Genomic DNA, 20,273 nt, shown 5'->3' with positions numbered 1-20,273 from the left:
GATGACAACAATAAAAACTGTTGAGTTCACACAAGAACCAAGAAAATTGTTTTATTTGATATTCTTACCCCAGCCTTTCTTTCTCATGTGTAATCGCTCTCGCTCCCTCTTTTTTACTTTAACTGAAATAAGCTGCATTTTATTGATGGAGCAATTCTATTAAAGCCTCTTGTTTAATTGCTTTTTTAAATTCACTTGTATTTATTCACACTATTATTTGCGGACCTTCTGTCTTGTCTAGTTTAAGTTCTAAAGCACTTTTCATAAACAAGTCACAACCTGTTTATGAAAAGAAAAGCTGTTGAAAATACTCCTTTTTTTTGACTGAACTGTTTAATCCCTTGGGCGGTGTCAGTTTGAAGTTCCTCCCAGTAAAAATATGCGTTTGCTTCAAGTCAGCGTTCATGTGAGTACTTGTCTAACGGTCCTTTTATCTCGAAAAACTTGTTTGTTCCGTTTCCGGTTGTAGGTTTCGTTCAGCTCGACACACGTAGCTTTGCAGCTCGTGTCGCTGAAGGTGAAATCGCGTCCTCTGTCGGTGTAGCTCAAAGTTAAGACCCATTCATCGTCTAGAGAATGATTTTTTTTTTATTTATGTCGAGTAAAATTGAAATATTTCATTTGGTATTTTTATAATTTCAGTGGTTAAACGGTTTGTTGGCATAAATGTGTCAGACAAATGTCCACCAAAGAGCAAATCACACAACAGCTAACTAGTTGAAGTCTTATTATAGGACAAAGGCCGTGATCAGAGTAACATACTGTAGCATATAAACCTGTGTTTCACTTGTGTTTGGTAGATTATTTCTTTGTTGTAACAATGCTTCTTGGGAATAAATCATAGACCTTTGGAAAGCATGTTTATTACCCTTTTAAATGGCCATATTTGTAAAGAACATGCATTTGTGGGATGAGCAGCAGAGCTGAGTATGTGGGTTGCACCAATGAAAAATTTGCTAAATTTTCTCTGTCAATGTCAAACAGCTTATTCTGCTATTGACTCTTGTTTGGTGTTTGGTGGATTGGATAATTGAAATTTGAAGACACTGGCAACACACTGGCAATTTAACAATTTATCCATTTAACAAACAGGAGCCTCAGTAGCGTGTGGAAGAACCATACACAGCCACAACAGCCTGGCACCTCCTCCTTATGCTGGTCACCAGCCTGGTCACACACTGCTGTGGGATGGCATCCCATTCTTCAATCAGCATTTGTTGCAAGTCAGCCAACGTTGTTGTGTTGGTCACTCTGGCATCAACAGCACACCCAAGCTGATCCCACAAGTGTTCAATGGGATTGAGGTCAGGACTGCTGGCATCCATCCTCTCCACTCCCAAATTCTGGAGGTAGTCTCTGATAAACCCCGCTCTGTGGGGGTGAGCATTGTCATCTTGGAGGATAGAGTTCGGTCCCAGACTGTGGAGATGTAGGATTGCCACTGGTTGCAGAATCTTATCTCGATATTTCTCTGCATTGAGATTGCATCCAATGATGAAAGGCCTCGTTTTTCCAGTGAGGGAGATGCCGCCCCAAACCATCACACTGCCTCCACCTAAAGATGTTATTCTATCAGTGCAGCAATCAGCATAGCGTTCTCTGTGTCTTCTCCACGCTTTGACCCTATGATCCAACTGCCGTAGGCAGAATTTGGACTCATCACTGAACATAACGTTCCTCCACATGTTCATGTTCCAGTGCACTTGTTGCCGACACCAGCACCAACGGGCCTGATGGTGAAGGGCAGTCATGGCAGGCCTCCTGGCAGCCCCATGAGACTGGAGATTGACTGCGTGCAGTCTGTTCTGGATTGTCTGGGCAGAGAGCCATCAGCCATATTGTTCCGCAAACCTTGACTGCAAATCTGTAGAAGACACCCTACAGTACCTAAATGCTGACAGGGTGAGGAAACGGTCTTCTTGGGGTGTCGTCTTCTTGGGACGCCCACTTTGCAGCCTGTTTGGTTTTCAGTTTGGAGATGGTTCTAGGGCTCAGTCCAAACAATGCTGCAACTAGGTTTTGCAGAACACCAGCTTGAAATTGTCCTATTGCACAGGCCCTATCCAGATCAGTCAAACGTGGCATGCCGATTCTTCAAGCAGACACTTCTGACCACTGTAGCAGGGCCCATGCCCACACTGCGGGTCTCAGAAGCTCAAAACAAGAGTCAATAGCAACCGCAAAATAAGCTGTTTAATATTGGCAGAGAAGATTTAGCAAATTTTTCATTGGCGCAACTCACATACTCAGCTCTGCTGCTCATCCCACAAATGCATGTTCTTTACAAATATGGCCATTTAAAAGGGTAATAAACATGCTTTCCAAAGGTCTATGATTTATTCCCAAGAAGTAGTGTTACAACAAAGAAATAATCTACCAAACACAAATTTCCTTACTTTTTGTGCTAAGTTTATATTCGTCAAATTGGCCTAGTAGAAACACAAAACTTTCAATATCTTTGGGTTTATCCTTCAGATTAATGTACCACTACTATGTGACCTTCCCAGGCACTTATATAGTCCCCATTATTATTTCCAGTTTTACTTTTAGGTATGTACATGACAAATTGTAAAGATAAAGTTTTGTTTATAGAGGAAAGGCAGGAGGAACATGCCGTACTCCAACCAGGCAGACATCAAAAGCTCTTTAGCAGTTTTATAGTTTGTTTCCTTTGGCAGGGTGTTGGAACAGGGCCTGGCCGCAGGACTCATGCCAAGAGTTATGAATATTCATCCACCAAGGCAAACTTTTGTTCAGTCTCAAAACATGACTGTGATGTTGGTGTTTAGTAAATGTTCCACTCCTTTGCAGATCATACTCAAACGGGGAAAGCGGCAACTTTGATGATATCAAAGCATGAAGTGTTATTATAAAGTCGGTGTCGATCAGTCACTGCTCCAAAGTGCTGCTGTCACAGAAGAAGTTACAGTCCATGCTTTAAACTTTGTTATCTCTCCTTTCTAACCCAAACAGAGGAGCACAGCCTGGAGGAACATTAGACACATGTATTCTCTGTGCTATACTGTCCCACTTTCTCTACTATACCACGATTACTGTGGAGAGCTGCTATGTTTCTTTATCCTGTCAATTTGTCTGAGATGTGACTCCTCACAGACACAGGACTCTCAGATCACAGTCTGTGGTTGACAGGATGAGCCGACATTTGCATTTAGCTCATTGATGGCAGCTTTCTTTGATCCTTCTCGCCGTGCCTAATTATCACCATTTCTTTATGCAGCCTGGATTCTGCCTCTTTACAAGGTATCTCTTACCCATCATCCTCTTTCTCCATCTAACATCCCACCTCAGTGGATGACACACATGTGGGAGGCAAGATGTGTCAGAACTAGAGTTTCTGATGAGAAACGGGACAGGGAACTGAGAGAGGGAGAGAGCTGAAGTTGTCTTTTAAGGGCAATGTTCACTTGGATAAAAGTCCTGGTTTATCATCAAAGGCTGTCATGTAGAATAATTGAAAGAAGCTCAGGGAAAGCAGAAGATTTATGGGCTCTCTTTGTGTGTTTGCACAGGATGTGGATCATTATGCTGGCTAACATGCACTTCATTATGAGTGAATCACATGAGTATCAGCAGGGGTGCCGCCAGGATTTCTTGGCCCCAGGAAAAGATGTAATATTGGGCCCCTCCATCACAGCCTTAGACAACCCTGTGATATTGCTAGAATCAGATCTCTGTTACACAAACTATACATTAAAAGCTTTTCATCAAAGTTGACAACACCAATACTTTTCAATTCTATCCATTTTTAAAGCTACAATCACTTTAACTAACTCTATGGAAATCTTTGAACAGTATGCTGATTTCATAAGAAACCTGAGTAAGAGACACTTTAGCTCATTAAAAATCACAGGCAAACACATATATGCAATCTAAATTACACAAAACATTGATGTTCACTGTGCACTTTACATTTCATACAAGTGTTTGCCCGCTAAAAGATCTCTTTTGTTTAGTTAAATAATGCATTGTATAAACTGCCTGACATTTGCATAATTTTTAAGCCTGTTAAATTTTATAAAAACTATTTTTAAATATTCAGATTTAGGAAAGAATTATGAATCATGGTGATTATTCAGCCAGCTGTATTCCTTGATGCATTGCAAAGTAGTGTACAAGCAGAGGTCATATATACGATTACGCTTTTAACGAGTGGAAAAGGATGTCTGACCAGTGATTAAACTCATCAGACATACAATAATGATTATACAATTTCTATTGATTTTTCTTTTCCTTATGGTGATTACGGGCATGAGACCATAATGCAAATGCATGAATGAATGAGTTGTGGCACAAAAATACGAATATCTAAATACATACTGTGATACAGGTTATATAATGTAGTTTTTTTCTTGTTTTAATAACTTAAATTTTTTAAAAAGGGAGAAGCCACCAGGGCAATCTTCAGGCACACTCGCTCGAGTCAAGGATTAGGTTAAAAAGTCTTTAATGCATATCTAATAAAACAATAAAATCATAAAGAAAGCCGACCTGTCGAAACTGGTCGGCTTTCTTTATGATTTTAGGTCGGGTAAGATCAGGTATGGGAGCATGCTGATTCGTCACTTTGCTGCTTCAACCTTGGTCCTGTACTGCTCCGACTTCCTGATGGTCATCATCTAGGCTTGCCCCAGGCCAATGCCCTATTTCTCCAGGTGTCCTCACAGCTGACCCCTCCACGATGCATGCGCTGCTATTCCCATATTGGGCAGCTGACCCTTCCCATCCTGGCTCTCTTGAGCACATCAGCATTAGACACACAGTCTTGCTAACGATATCCAAACATGCGCTGAAGAGAAGTTGTCACAAAAGAGTCAACTCGGTTGTTCAGTGAACCCATCGCCTAATGCACAAGTCCAAGTCTTTGGCTCATCTCAGCTTTGCAGTCAGCAGATCGATGAACTACACTACCATGATAGGTGAACTGCTCTACAGCTTCTATGTTCTCACAATTGACAGACATGGATTCGATGGCAGCACCAAGGCATCCCCAAACATCTGGATTTTTGTTTTGGCCCAGGAGACATGCATTCTCAACCTTTCAGCCTCGTCAATCAGTGAGTTAAGAGCCCCCACAAGGATGACTACAGTCTCCACAAGGATCTTGGCATCATCGGCAGAGTCCAGATCTGGACATCGCCAAATGACCCTCCACAGTTTACTGACCCTGCCTCCCACCCCATTATCCAGTTGATACAGGTACTGAAGAGCGTAGGGGCTAAGACATACCCCTGCTTCATCCAGAATCAACTCTCAGTACAGGGCAGATATCATCTGGATGAGCGAATGTGGGATTCTACGAAGCTCCAGAATCCTCTAGAGGGCATCTCTATACACCAAGTTGAAAGCTTTTCAGAAGTCAACATAGGTTGCAAGCAACCCTCTGTTGAATTCCTGAAAGTGCTTGGACAGAACTTTATTATTTATTTCAAACCCCCTCCTCAAAGGGAGCTTTGAGTACTTGGTTTCACTTTTCCCATCGACGACAACATCCGTGAGTATCACACTTCAAAATCATGTGGAGGATCCCATCAGTGGACCTCTTTAAACCTTAAAGCTCCTGTGATGAGTTTTTAATTAGTTATGAAACTGACTGTGATGAATGATGATGCCTGTTTATGACCAATGAAAAGCAAACATGGCGATTATTGACAAGCTTTACTTCTTTAATTTTTCATGCCTGAACTGCTGCGACTAGGTAGGCATCAGATGAGATGATTCACATTATGTTAGAGATACACTGAAGTGTAAATGTAAATGCCTCCTGTCTACAGGGGGTGCCAAAATTAACACAAACAAAAAGCTCCTCACTGGGACTTTAAGCATATTTTTATACAAGTAATGAGCTGGAGTTTCCATGGTTTATGTGCCGCTCTGTTCTTCTAAACATGCCTATAAGTCTGTGTGTAAGTTTTCCCGTCCTTATGTGAATCACCATTGGCACATGTGCTGATATTCCATTGCTTTCAGCCATGTACCTGAACAACGGTCGAGAGGATAAACATTAGACTGTTTGTTTTGTTTGGAGTTTTTCTGACATTTTCAAACTGCTTGAAACAGAAATAAAAAACCCTACAACAATAAGGCTTTTGACTTTTCTTCCTTTCTCCGTCTTGATTGCCTTTTAACAGCTGCCTGGTTTTTTTGGACTGACAACAGTCAAAAAGAAAAAAAGGGCCTCCAGACAGAGCAATTACGGTTTTATTTACCATGCTCGTTCTTACAGCTCCCTCTCTCTCTCTGTCTTTCCTTTATTCTCTCTCTGCTTTGTGATCATTCATCAGATTAAAGAAAGTAGAGCTTCCTCTTGCTATTCATCAGACACTAAAACTTAATCCTTTCTTGAAAAAGTTGGTGCAAAACAATTAGGTATGACTTTTAAAAAGATACTGGAGCATTAAGGGTATAATTCACACTAACAAAAGTAAAATGGCCTCTGACACGAGAGCTTTATGTGCAGGGAAAATCCATGTTTTATGATTAAAGTACAGTGAGCATAAATCTTCTACTCAGTTTTAACAACTGACTTTACAGTCAAATCCATTGAAAGTTCATGTGAAAAAAAACAGAAAACGGCGATGACTCTGATGGGAATCAAACGTGTGAATGAGGATGAACTCACTGTTTGCTTTTCTTTTACGCTGAGGAGCAGCTGACAGGATCCACCTTTGAAGTGGAGCGAAAATGCTGTTGCCCAACAACAAACAAAGGGCACATTGTCTGCACCCAGCAGCTGACATGCAAAGCAGCAGAGCATTCACAGAATGCAAAACATGCTCGTATGAACAATGGAGCTACTCATCTGTTCATATAAACTCTGTGTATGACTGATACATTTGAAACTAAATCATCTTTCAGCAGAGCTGCTTCCAGGTCAGATTGGTGGCAAACATCTATAAACACTGTCAGACAGAAGAGGCATATAGCTCTTTATGTCCCTGTGCAAAGTGAGTTAACTGGACAAATGCATTAGAAATATAGCATCAAATAACCCTTTTAATCTCAGCCGTACATTTTGGATCTGGAATGCACCTAGGATTTACTCTGTAGTGTTATTCAAATGAGTTAAACCGTGATGTAGTTTTGCTGTGATGTATTTTCTCTTCATTGCTATCAACATGGATCACATGATACAAACTACCTAAGATCAGTGTTTCTGTGTAAAACAGCACTATAGCATCTGTACGCCACCAAGTGGTGGCCCAAAGGCTTCAATTAACAAGACTGTCGCAATACCAGAATTTTAAACGTTGATACAAGCAGCTGCAGACAGGAGGGTTTAATTTTCATGGCTTACCCTAAAATCCTGAAAAGGACTTGAGGGCTGCATTAGGTGAGGAGGTGGGTAGTCCCCAGACCACCTACTGCCGACCCCTGACTTGGTAGGTATGCAGGAGTTTTCATGCAATTTGATAAGTTCATTCTTCTCCAGCCCACCTTTTTTAAGGTTATATGTATTTTATCACCTTACAAAACAAAATCACCATTAAACATCACCAGAAAGCTCTGATTCTCAAGGGTTCTGACCAGGTTAACCATTCCTGGATAAAAACTCCAAAGCGGCCACAATTAATACATTTATCGGGCTACAAAAAAACCAATAACAGTGGCACAGCTCACCATTAGAAGATCTCTTGATATAATATGCCTTTAAAAGCAGTCCTGCCAGTCCACACAATCAAAATCTAGTCACATTTTTATTTTAAATATTTTTGATAAAGAAACCAGGATCCTGCATTCACAAAAACATTTGGCTTTTTTCCTTTACAAAAACAAAAATTGTCAAGGCTTGACATCATCAACTGTACACCAGTCAATGGTGTCAGTAAGGCAAGTCAACAAATCCTTACTGCACGCAAAAAAGACTTTCCATCTAAGTGAAGAGAGAACAAAAGAGCAATAACAAACAGTCCCCAACTTCAACCCAATAGGCCACTATATTTCATGTAATGTCTTTTTCCCCTGGCAATTATTAGCAATGCTGTATAGGAAAATGTATCATATTTGAGTCTCCAGTCTGAAAATGCCTGGACCTTCCTTATAAAAACAGGTGTAAAATACTTATATTCTATTCTATTGTCATCAGCTTTGAACCTGGACTTGCTAAGGCTTCATGCTTTAGTCTAATTGAGTTTTCCAGTAGTAGACAGGTCTGATTCATAAGACAAATCCAGATTGAATTTATTTTTTTGTTGTATTACTCATTATCATCAGCAGCAACAGTGACTCTGACAGTTTAGGAAGAAACTTAAGTGTGTGAGTGTTCTTGTACTCCAAATGGTTCAAATAAAGCTTTCAAATCAATTTGGGTATTGCTGGATAGACATTTTTTGACTAAATTTACCCAGAATACTAATGGGTTAAAGCTTTGACAATTTTAGTGCTACCGATATTTAAACACAGAAACAAACACGTGTAAACAGGGTTATTTATTACAATGTTGTACACAAAATTATGAAACAGAGTTAGAAAGGAGTTGATGTTAGCATACATAAATAATATCTGAATAGATGATCAACACGGGTAATCCCTTTTTGGACAGAACTCAAGAACAACAGAAAGAAAACACTTTTAAAAGGACATTTCACATTTTAAATATAGTTTCATATTGAATATGAACATCAGCTCCGTGTACAGATGGTATGAATGCAGAGAGTTAGAAATTTTTTTGTAAGAAAGTAGGTATTTGCTCATAATGACAACACAACACACAACCCAACAAGCTGCATCATTCACGTGGACTACTCTTCATCTCTGTCTGAAAAGCAAAGATATCAAGAGTCAACAGAATGAGCCCGTGTTTACAGAGAGAAAGCTCCATATCGATATTATAACTGGAACAATAGGAAACATGAGATTTTAAATATTATATCACTGTGAAAATAAAGTAAACACTTTAGATAAACATGGATTTGGTCTTAAAGATGAAGCACCAACAAGACAACCTGAATGAAGATTTTTGTTACAGTTAGCAATTGCTAAAATAACGTCACACGCCAAATTACCCAACATAGTGCTGCCAAACAAGTTAATAAAGCTTTATGTAAAAAATAAGACAAAATAGTTACAACAACTAAGGTATGGGACTGAGAATGAAGAACAATCATGTGTCAGCCTTTTGGCCTTTGTGTGTTCACACTCCGTTGACCAGGTTGGCTTTTTCTTCTTTCTGTTTGTCCACTGTTCGGTACATTGCCTCCAAAAATTCCTCAAGAGTCACCGTTGGTGTCTGCAGAAAAACAAACTGCATTACAAAACAATATGTTTTCTTTTTCATTCACACTGTTAAAGAAAATTAGTTACCTACCTTTACAAAAAGTGCATGAGCAAGAAACGGTAACTTCCTGAGCGCTCTTCCACTCAAACCTTTGCTTTTACTAAAGGAGAAAAGTAAATACTAGTATCTGAAAGTTTATTTTCTTTTTCATGATTGCATTGTGGGTCGCTGTACTCACAGAGCGATGTTTCTCAGGTTCAGACTGTGTTCAGACACCTCACTCTTTGCAAATCCCATCGTTTCCAGCTCAAACATGGTGAACAGCTGCTGCCGGGGGTAGATGATCTGACACTGAACGCATCACACATCAACAAAAAAAGACATTAAAGATATTCATCTGCTACTCACTTCAGGGTTGCTTTTGTACTTCAACTGCTTATGACTGCTGTGATCTACAGTCTCTACAAAAATGAAAAATATGACAACCCGAGTGTGCCACTTTTAAAAATTGGATTTCATGCACAAAGTAGGGGAGGAATATGCTAAGGTGGCAAGCCTATGTTATATTTCTGTATACAGTCCTTTGTTTAAAGGATGCAAAGAATCTTCAATCTATCAAATGGGGTCTAAACAAGAGTTTCATCCTTCTTTAGCCAGTTAAATTATATTATAATGTTTTCTTCGATGTTTTGTTTTTGGATTGTTTTGGAATTTTAATTGGATATCTGGTTTTCTAATGTGTTTCACTGAATGGACTGTTTTATGTAGCCTTTTCACCTACTCAGTTTTGTACCTCATGGCAATACTTAATCTTTCTGATGTCAAGATACTGACTCTCATTTCAAACAAGCTAAACATAGCACAAAAAGTATGGACATTTGTGTTTGGTGGATTATTTCTTTGTTGTAACAATGCTTCTTGGGAATAAATCTAATATAATTAAAAAGTCTGTTTATTACCCCTTTAAATGGTGCCAGATTTGTAGGGAACATGCACATGGGTTGAGCAGTAGAGCTGAGTATGTGGGTTGAATCCATCAAAAATTTGCCAAATCTTCTCTGCCAGTGCCAAACGATGTTTGTGGGGAACAATGTGGGATACCAATTCATCGAGGTAGCCTCAAACAGTTTAAAAAATAAACATTTCTGTTCTGCCCCTTTGCTCATATCATTTTTATGCTTTGCCACCTGGTTGATTCAGTAGCACACAAAAGACTTTGCAAATAAAAACTTAAACTCCCTCATTCTGTGGTATAAATAGTGTAGTATCAGTTTCTCTACAATAAAACTAATTTCTACTTCATTGTGTACAGTAATCCAAAGACAATTGTCATTGGTCTAATATTTCAATACACGATTAATCTAGTGAACTACAATATGCTGGGATGTGAAAACATAAAGGATAATTAAGGGGAAGAAATAAATGCTCTATTTTGATGCTATTTCATCCTCTGTAGGCCCCTTACTAATATCCAAATACACTAGCCCACATTTGATTTTAGCATTGTTAATGCACATCAGCAGTCATTTGACATTTATGCTGTTGATCAGTTATACAAAAAGTATATTTTAGCATCATTGTGTTAAGGCCTACCAACTACAACATATTTTTCTGACACCAGCTTTCAGAGGGGCTACAGTTTGATCAGTAATGTCTGAACCCTTTCCCTATTATCATTAGTGGATCTATCTACCTCTGTCTTTTTCTTCCCATTATCTGATGGCAGAGGTATGTCTACATGAAAGCAGGGAGTTACGCTTCACTTTCTTATTGGCCAATTAGTGCCAATGACAGAAATTATGGCAAAAACCCATACATAAATGGACCTTCTCTTAGTTAATCACTGTTTTGGAACAATCAGGAGATGGCGAGTTGCTTTTCTATCAGAATAAGTGATCACTCTGATAACCCGCTCTGTTCTCTGTTTTGCAGGACGGGTGTGTGGTGAGAGAGAGTGGCAGGGAGCGGAGAGAGAAAGAGAGAGAGCGGTGGTTGAGGGGCACGGTGGGAGAGAATCACAGCAGTTGATAGTTTGTTATTGGTGCTTCGTTCAAAATGTTCAGGGCTCACACCGGAACCCCCTTCAACATGGCATGCTGTGCAACCGCCTATATCGCCCAGAACCAGCCCTGCTTGTCACTCACAAAGCAGGACAGTGTATCAATTTGCGGGATGTGTGAAAAGTACTGTAGTGTACTGGAACAACAAAGAGTCCAGATTCTGCTTACAGCAGTTGGATCATAGGGTTAAAGTGTGGAGAAGACGCAGAGAATGCTATGGTGACTGCTGCACAGGCAGAGTAACATCTTGTGGTGGGGGCAGTGTGATGGTGTGGGGCAGTATCTCTCTCACTGGAAAAACGAGGCCTGTCATCATTGGTGGCAATCTCAGTGCAGAGATAATGAGGTGAGGTTCTGCAACCAGTGGCAATCCCATATCTCCAAAGTCTGGGACCGAACTCTATCCTCCAAGACGACAACACTCACACCAGAGTTTATCAGACACTACCTCCAGAATTTACACTCTAAATAATTCAGAAATGCATCCACACCTCCACACAAACATGCAGGAAGGGAGCTGGTCTGTTTTGAAGTGCAGTCGAAGCCACTTCCCATGGTTCACAAAAAGGTGCCAGCTTTGTGACTCACAGGTGGCTGGAGAGCAGAGGAGAGAGACGTCATGAACATTTTTTAGAAGTCCTGATCTGGGAACCGTTGGCAAGGATGCCCATTGGGGGTTGGGGGGGGGGGGGGGTCCAGTCTCATTGGGGACTCATGGAGGTTAAGAAAAATGTTCTACCTTAAGTTCAAGCAATGATTTTACCATTGACCATTGACATTGTTGTTACCTAACAACAAAAATACACATTTTTATTTATGGTTGCTTTAATTAAAATGTAGCCCATTTCAAAACGTAAATACCATGGTCTTACATTAATCCTGCTTTTAATACAGTGTTTTTAACACTGCAGAGGTCAGCTAAATGAAACTTTTGGACTGTGTAAAGGTACTCTAGAACCTGCACAAAGGTTGGGATGGAAGAAGAGAGAGGGGAAAAAAGTGGAAGCTAGTTAAGGGCATTTTACCCCATAATCTGAGTAAAGGCCAAAGAGGGGAATGTTAGCTAAAATTGGCATTAGCACTATTGATCCAGTGTGTATGAGTTTATCTTATTAAATCACATCTTGCGAGAGTCCCTACTGGGTCTTTTAGGGGCCCAACACTTGATGAGGAGCGATGCACAGAAGCTGATAGCAAAAATGTAAAAAATCTTAAGAAAGCCAGAAAAATATAGACAGAGAGCACACCCTTTGCATTCACAGACACCAATACACCATGGATTATAAATGATAACTCAGTGGGAATATTTTAATTTTCCCATAAAAAAATAAAAAATGAAATCCCTGCTTATTTTACCTGAAATTACAATTAGCTATATGTCAGATAGTGGTGGGCATTTCAATAATTTTTAGTATACAAAAACCATGTGAAAGTTAAACGGTAAGATATAACAGTGAAAATGGTTATTAAAAAACAATTTTGGTTGTAAAAGCTTCTTTTGGTTTTGGCATTATCTGATTCTTACTCATGTTATATAAGAGTATGATATTCTGGTGTCATGTTATCTTTAAATATGTGTGTCTTGTAAAGTTGGTGCATACACACATCACTGAAAACTGCTGGATAGGTCTGTCACCTTCATGAGCTCCTCCAGGCAGGAGAGGTAGATATTGTAGATTCCCTTCTCTGATGGAGGTCCAATGTACTGCTTAATGTCAGCTCTGTCCACAAACGCCAAGTCGATCTTTTCTGTGACGTTGGAGGTCGTCAGGATCACAACGTTGGAATGTCTGAGGAATGAGCCCAGAAGCCAAAGCAAAACAAAGCAGAGAATGAGGCAAAATAAATGGAGGGATTTCCCCTTCGGGTTTAGAGACAGATTTAAGACAATACATGGACTACTTTGCTTCCTGACCGTTTGATCTGATCAAGCTGTGTGAGGACAGAGTTGACCACTCGGATGGCGTCAGAGGGCTCTGTTCCTGCCTGGCAGGCATTCCTAGCTGCCGTCAGACTTTCAACCTACACACCATGCAGCAGGTGGAAAAAGGAGCAGCTTCAGTCAGGGTAGGGACTATTATTAATATGGACTATGATTTTAGTCATTTTAGAGGCCTATTTTTACCTCATCAATCAGGACAAACACCAGAGCATCTTTGTCATCAATCAGCTGTTGGATCTTTTGAAACATCTTTGTGACCAGCTTACCGCTCTGCAACAAAGAAGCACATAAGCACACTAAAACAACCCCAGCCCATAAAAAAAAAATCAAATTAATTTCTCCCCACACTGAAGAACCATGTGTACCTCTGAGAACCACTTTGAGAACAAGCTGTGGCTGTTTATCTCGACGAATTGCCCGTATGAATACCTGCAGGCGGAGGAGTGCGTTATGAACTGAAAAGAACAGGTGCAGTTTCTGTTGAAGCGGTTTTACTTAAATGAACACTGTCTCACCGATTCGCCAGTCTGATTGACAGCTTCTGGGCAAGAGCTTTGCACAGCGATGTTTTCCCTGTGCCTGGGGGTCCTAAGTGTTGGCACACACAAAGAGATAAATGAGTCATGCTTATTGTCTCTGATGCAGGACATTGCAGAAAGTATTTTTTAATACTCCTCATTCGATATTTACCATGAAGCAGCACAACACGGTTCCACGAAATAAGGTTGCTATCGACATTTTTGTCTGAGAAGTAAATTGTTGTTGTGACGTAATCCAGGAGCTGAAGAAATATGAAAACAATGTATAGTGCAACAGTGTGAAGTATTGCTACTTTTCTCTACTCTATCTCATCTCTAACAGCTCTGTGTTTTTTTACCTGAGTTTTTACTCCGCTCTCATACACCAGACTTTCCCAAATCCCGTGGAATTCAGCTGTACAAAAATAAACCAAGGAAAAATCAGTGTTTAAGAACAGCATGATAAAATACAAAACCCAGCAGACATATTCTAAAGATTGTTAAATAATTACTGCTGTTGCACAGTTAATCTAATCACAATCACAATGTCAGGCTGTGCAATTGCATGACCACATAAAAGACTGCAATTATTTTTGTATTAAATTGTACTTGGAAGATTTACAAAAATGCCTTCAGAAAGGCCTGTAAGTTCACAATAGCGACATTATTCCTCTTTGTATCAGTACCCCTTTTATTCAAAGAAGGAAAATATTGTATTTTTGTGAAAATATTACATTATTTTAAAAGTAGTTTTAGTAGTATTTTTAGTAGTACTTTTTTATACAACATAACAGCTGTGTGTTTTAAAGTGAGAAATACACATTTCAAAATTATCATTATTCTCTACATTTTCCTCAGTAACCAAGCAAGTAGACTCACAATACCATTTATGTGTCTTATTGTAATTGCAATCACACATTATAATCAAATTGTGCAGCACTAATTATAAAACATACAATTACTCTGCTGTTTCACTGACTGCACCTTTATATTAAAGGTCATGTATTATGCAAAACACACTCAGGCTTTTCTTTTTCTTTCTTTATTTTTTTTCAAGATTTATTTTTGGGCATTTTTGTGCCTTTATTTGATAGATGAGGACAGTGGATAGAGTTGGAAACTACAAACCCAAACCCAGGCTGTTCACGTACATAGGGAGCACCTTAAACTCAAGGCCACCTGCGCCCCACACTCAGGCTTTTCTAGCAAAAATATGTGCCCCTGGCCTGTCCACTATCCCCCCAAGGATTAGACACCCCCCCTTAAGAAAAACTGTGCTGGAACAAGCTGTTCTCAAATTTTCCCCTCATGATGTCATGTGGGGAGTTAGCACTACCCCCAGCTTTGGTTGGCTCTCCCCACTTGGAAGAAAGTTCTGCTCTTGTCTCCTGCTGAGAGGAGGATCAGGAGAGCCACATCCATTTCCTGAGAGGGTTGTGGTCAGGGGCAGAGTCGGACAGCTCATAAACATTTAAAGCCACAGACACAGAAACGGCCCATTCTGAGCAGGGCTGAAACAGAGGAGTTTTTTAAACATACAAAAAGCCAATACTGGGGTGTTTTTTTCAGCAACAAACTTCCCAGGCATGTTTGGGGACCTCTGAGACCAATAGAAACTTGTCTTAAAAGGGATAAAATATGTGACCTTTAACACTTGACCCATTCCTTTATCTCTTGATTGCAGAATATTTACCTCCTTTAAAATTCACACAGGGGTGCACGATAATATCGGCATGATGTCAGTACTGCAAATATTAACTTAAAAGGTTCATTATTGTTAGCACATTTCTGCCAATAATTACAACCAATGTACAGGCTTGGGATGCACAACACTGAATTTTTGCAAATATTTGATATGTCCAATTTCATTTTAGTTGATATCAGATGCCAAAACCAGTATACAGAGATTTTTTTATTGTAAAAAACACCAAGTATCTCCTGTGCAAAGAGAGGCTGCATGAAGCAGAGCTGAGAGGAGTGGGAAAGTAGACAGTCTAGGCAGGTCAGGTATGGGAGCATATGTCAGTTTAGCACTTTGCCGTATCAACTAGCCCAACGAGTCCTGGACACCCAGTATTCGGTGGGCTGGATCAGGCCAGGGAAAGCGCGCCAGGTGTACATGAAAGCCCAGCTTCTGTTCATGTATCAAGCAGCTGACCCTTCTCATTCTCTCTGCATTAGACACACGGTCTTGCCAACGATACCCAAAAATGCACAGAAAAAAAGTTTCACAAAGGAGTTCAGCCGACGCATTTGGTCATCAGTCAATGTCCAGGACTCACAAGAGAATAGTCAGACCAGGAGGACAAAGGACCGAAAGTCTCTGAATTTTGTCCACATGCTTAGATACTGGGAATGCCACACTGGTGGTTGCTCAGCAAAACCATTGCCCTATGCGCGAGTCTAAGTCTGCGGTCAATCTTAACCTCACATTCAGCGGATTGATGGATTACACTGCCAAGGTAGGTGAACTTCTCCACAACTTCTACCATCTCACCTTTCACAGACCCAAATATGATGGCAGCATCCAAGGCATCTCCAATTGCCTGGATCTTTGTTTTGGCCCAGGAGACGTGCATTCCCAACACTGCAGCCTTCTCACACTGCAAGTTAAAAGCCCCCACAAGAAATCTACAGTCGCCGCAACATCATCAGCAGTCTAGAGGTTATTTTACATTTGGGGCTTCATTCAAAATATTTAGGTCTCATGATGATTTTTCCTCTTCAGATACAACACATACTCTCTTTTCCTCCCTTCTCTCCCAGAGGTTATATGAGAAATAATGATCAACTAATGTCATATAGGATCTGGGCACATGAAGTAATGCTCCGTGTGCCTCAAAAAGATAAAGAATGGACTTCGTCCAGCTGCGAGTTCATATTATACAGGAAGCTTATAAAAAGTTACAGAGCACTTCATCGTCTAGAATAATCAACAAACACAGATGAACATTATCTGCATTTCACATACAGTTCTAATTTTTTTAAAACCTCTTGATGGTTGTAATTTAGCCTGATGTTGTGTAGCACTTGTGGATAGTTATAAACTTCATAACTTCTCATCACTGATCTAAAACTTTCTACAAAGTAGAAAGAGACTGAAGATTGAATGTGGCTGGGTAACACACCCTACCACTGAGGACTACAGAGTAGAAGAGGTAGTTAGTGCTTAGGTGTTCAGGGAGGGCTGGGTCTTTGGCAAAGTTTGAAGGGGCTTTGCAGGGCAACTGAGTGGCCTCTGGCCACTAGCCAGATTCTGGATCATGAGCGTACCAGACATCTTTCGCTGGTAGAGCATATTAGGTGAAAGGGAGTACAGACCTGGAAGAAGGATTCCAGGTAAGCAGGAGTTGTTTTTGTTACCGTTTTGTCAACAAGAAGTAGGGCTTTGAATTTGATGTCAGCTGCAGCTAGAAGCCAGTGGAGAGAGTTGAACTGCAGAGGTTTAAATGTGCTGGTTTGGGTGTGTTAAAGACCAGATGTGCCACTGCATTCTGGATCTTGTAGAGCTTAAATTGTGAATGCAGGTAGACCTGCCAGTAAGGAGTTGCAGTAGTCAATGCATATTATTACGTGAGCCTGGACCAGGAGCTGGCAGGAATTTAAAGGTAGGAATAAGACCAAAGCAGTTTTCTTCAATACAGATAAAAGAGGCTTTGGTCAGGTTGGATTAATGTAAGAGAGGAGAACAATAAAAGCTTGGTTGTCAGAGCAGTTAAATGTTAACTGAGGCTTTTAACCAAACCTCATTCATAATCTAGTATCCTGTTATGGTGGCATGTGGCAATGTGGCATATATCTGAAAAAGGTAGCCTCTAAGATGCAATGTCAGTTGATTGTTAGTGCATGGCACCCCCTTGTGAACTTGACTTGGCCATGCAAGAAAACAGAGACATGCTGTTTGGAGTGTACTTAGCCTGACTGTGGTGTAAATATGACAGCTTGTTAAATACTGAACTGAAAAATGAAAAGTCTTAACTCACAAATCTGTGCTGAGCTAGCATTTCACTCCATAAGAATAACATACTCTTTACAGACTGTCTACTTCTAGGGAGAATGACAGAATACAAAAAAATGGAAATAAAAAGAAAGAATTTCCCAATATGACCCCTACAGGGGCAGTACTGCACTTTTCAGTGGACAACTGGTCAAATATCCACTAGAAGAAGATGAAGAAGATAAAGACGACCCCCGTATTTCTGCTGTGGTGTTACCTGCTGGCAGCAACCAGTGATTAGCTGCTGAAAGCTCCTCATCATCCTCCAAACTGAGCGTGCTGGGTACATCTTCATTCAGAGTAAAGATGTGGACTGACACAGTGCAGCTCTTTAAGTCGAGAGGCTGAATGATTTTTAAAGTGCATAGAGAAGAATGAACAAAAGCATGTAAACTCTTATTTCTGTAGGGTGAAAAATGAAGAAAGTATTCACATAGAAAATGAAATGCTGCTGTACCTTACCTGTGTTACAATTTCCTCCAGATCAACAAGGGCTACAGATTCTACATTTCTCCTCAAAAAGTCTTCATCAAACTCTGACCATTTGTAGTTCCCAAAAACCATGCTGTGTCGATTCAACAGAGCAAGAACATGCATCTTCACCTCAGGTAGTTTGGCTGTGCTGAAATAGAAAGAATGAATGATGAATAAGTGCCTAAAATACTCTGGGTAATGTTCATATCATCTGGTATTGTATCAATTCTCCTACTAACACCGGTGATTTCTGTTTCTTGTATGTGGCAATTTAGGAGTCATTGCAGGCATGCCCTTGTGAATGTAAGTCTTTAAAAACAACTTGACTTTTACTGATTTGTAAAAAACCAGTAGCAAAAAAATCACTAATGGCCAAATTGATTTATTGCCACAAAAAACACAAGGCAAATTCATCTCATTAAAGATTAACTCTTCTCTCACCTCTTTCTGTAGCATCCTTTATACACAAAGTTTTAGTGGTAAAAAATAAACTCTTAATTCAAAACATTGCCCCCATTTTTTTTTTTTTTGGTCTTTCTCTTTTAATTTTTTTCTTTCTCTGTTTTCTTTCTCCTTGTCTCTTCATTCTTATTGGAGTATTTTGCATTTCTATTTACTCATGGGTAGAGATGTGTATGTAATATCATAGATATGTTTATGTGTTTATGGGTCTTTCGTGAGTCGATTGGTATGCATATATATCCAGTTCACACCAGTGGAATTGTGGGGGTTATGCATTGAGGTTGTCCATATTTGACAGTGTTTGTGCAGTAGCCTGTGGAAGCAGCCGTTTAGGAAGAATAATAAGTATACCTCATGCTTGCTTGATACAAATTCTTTCTCCCTGTTTTCATGTTGTTGTTATTTTATTTAAATTTGATGAATTTTCAGCATATGTTTACTGTTGATTAAATCACAAAAAAATAAACTGTACATTTTAAAAAGAAGTCTTTCAGTGAAACATTATCATAAAGCCTAAAAATTCTCTAAAATGTTTTTTTTTAAATTCCATGGAAATTCCATTAAATTTCAGAGGACAACACTACCCTCCAAATTCCCAATTAAATTCCCAAACATTTGAAAATACATTTTCTAAATTCTAATGAAAATGCCAAAAAGAAATTCCAACTTCCCCAAATCCTTCTATGAAACAGTCCAAAATATACAAACATATCCCTAATTTTAATGAAAACACTTGATACTATCCAAGCAAATTCCTGAAATCATCCAAATAGTAAATCCTAACATTTCAAGCTAATTACTAAAAGCTCAGTGAAGACTCCGGATAATGAAATTAATATTCCTATAGCAGAAATGATTACTATTTTGCAGGAAAGCCAGTAATGTCCTCATGCAGGGTTTTAGGAGGTTTGATCGGACCTCTTTACTATCTGGATGGTTTTACAACCAAGATTCAGGATCATCTGAGCATTTATCTGATATGGTTGTGCTTATTGTGGTCTATTGGCTCCTGTGATGGACCTAACATATTTTGTTTGTCAATGGGATATTCTTGGTTAAAAACTTACCCACATCTACTCCAATTAAATCACTGAGTTTAGAAATATTTGCTCTCTCCTGTGAACCTACCTGTGAGACTTGAGAAGCACCTCCACATGGATGTTGGGTTTATGATGTGCCATCTCCATTTTGTCCTCCTCCATTCTTGTAAAACTGTGGACATTAGAGCAACGTAAACACTTTTAAAAGTAGTAGGTCAGTAGTTCACAAACATTGCTGCCCTGAATAAGTAAGTTAGCTCAACCTAAAGGCAGCCGTTTATGTTTGCTAGGTAGGTGGACGATGTTGTGGCTAGCTAACCTAGCATCATAACGTTGATATCTCTCAGAGTAAAGCTTGAAGTTTGGCCAAACGAGAAAATCAGAAACAGTACCTTAAAGTATTCAGCCGTCAGCAGTTATTAGAACTTGTGTCTATCAAAGTTATGGTTCCCTGGTCAGTGTCGACAACACACAGTGCTGTCAAAAGGCTCGGCAGTCGAATTCACCGCGCTGATTTTCTGAACCGGATGTACATCATTTGTTTT

At 39.7% G+C, this 20,273-nt stretch overlaps 1 protein-coding gene across 1 annotated transcript; it reads right to left on the bottom strand.

The window, feature by feature from the left end:
* Positions 1-8,432: 8,432 nt before the first annotated feature.
* trip13 (thyroid hormone receptor interactor 13) lies at positions 8,433-20,262 on the bottom strand. The gene is made up of 14 exons (XM_041794124.1): positions 20,121-20,262; positions 19,817-19,900; positions 18,215-18,374; positions 17,970-18,096; positions 14,115-14,170; positions 13,928-14,018; positions 13,753-13,825; positions 13,603-13,666; positions 13,421-13,507; positions 13,211-13,317; positions 12,932-13,085; positions 9,474-9,586; positions 9,326-9,395; positions 8,433-9,247 (listed from the first exon to the last, which is right to left on the bottom strand). Exons 2-14 carry the CDS (start codon positions 19,888-19,890, stop codon positions 9,152-9,154), a joined length of 1,272 nt encoding a protein of 423 aa, XP_041650058.1. The 5' UTR covers positions 19,891-19,900; positions 20,121-20,262; the 3' UTR covers positions 8,433-9,151.
* Between the last annotated feature and the right edge of the window lie 11 nt (positions 20,263-20,273).

The sequence above is a fragment of the Cheilinus undulatus genome, linkage group 8 (genome assembly GCF_018320785.1).
Source record: "Cheilinus undulatus linkage group 8, ASM1832078v1, whole genome shotgun sequence".
NCBI lineage: Eukaryota > Metazoa > Chordata > Actinopteri > Labriformes > Labridae > Cheilinus > Cheilinus undulatus.
Note: the sequence above shows the minus strand (reverse complement) of the source record. Positions and strands in the feature narration are given on the sequence as shown.

What these genes read in the sequence shown, in the direction of transcription:
- trip13 (XM_041794124.1), bottom strand. Translation starts at nt 19,890, where the DNA reads ATGGAGGAGGACAAAATGGAGATGGCACATCATAAACCCAACATCCAT. An exon ending in TCTCAAAGTGGTTCTCAGAG is followed by an intron (nt 13,508 to 13,602) that starts GTACACATGGTT and finishes TCTTTGTTGCAG; the next exon opens with AGCGGTAAGCTGGTCACAAA. An exon ending in AACCTGAGAAACATCGCTCT is followed by an intron (nt 9,396 to 9,473) that starts GTGAGTACAGCG and finishes TTTCTCCTTTAG; the next exon opens with TAAAAGCAAAGGTTTGAGTG.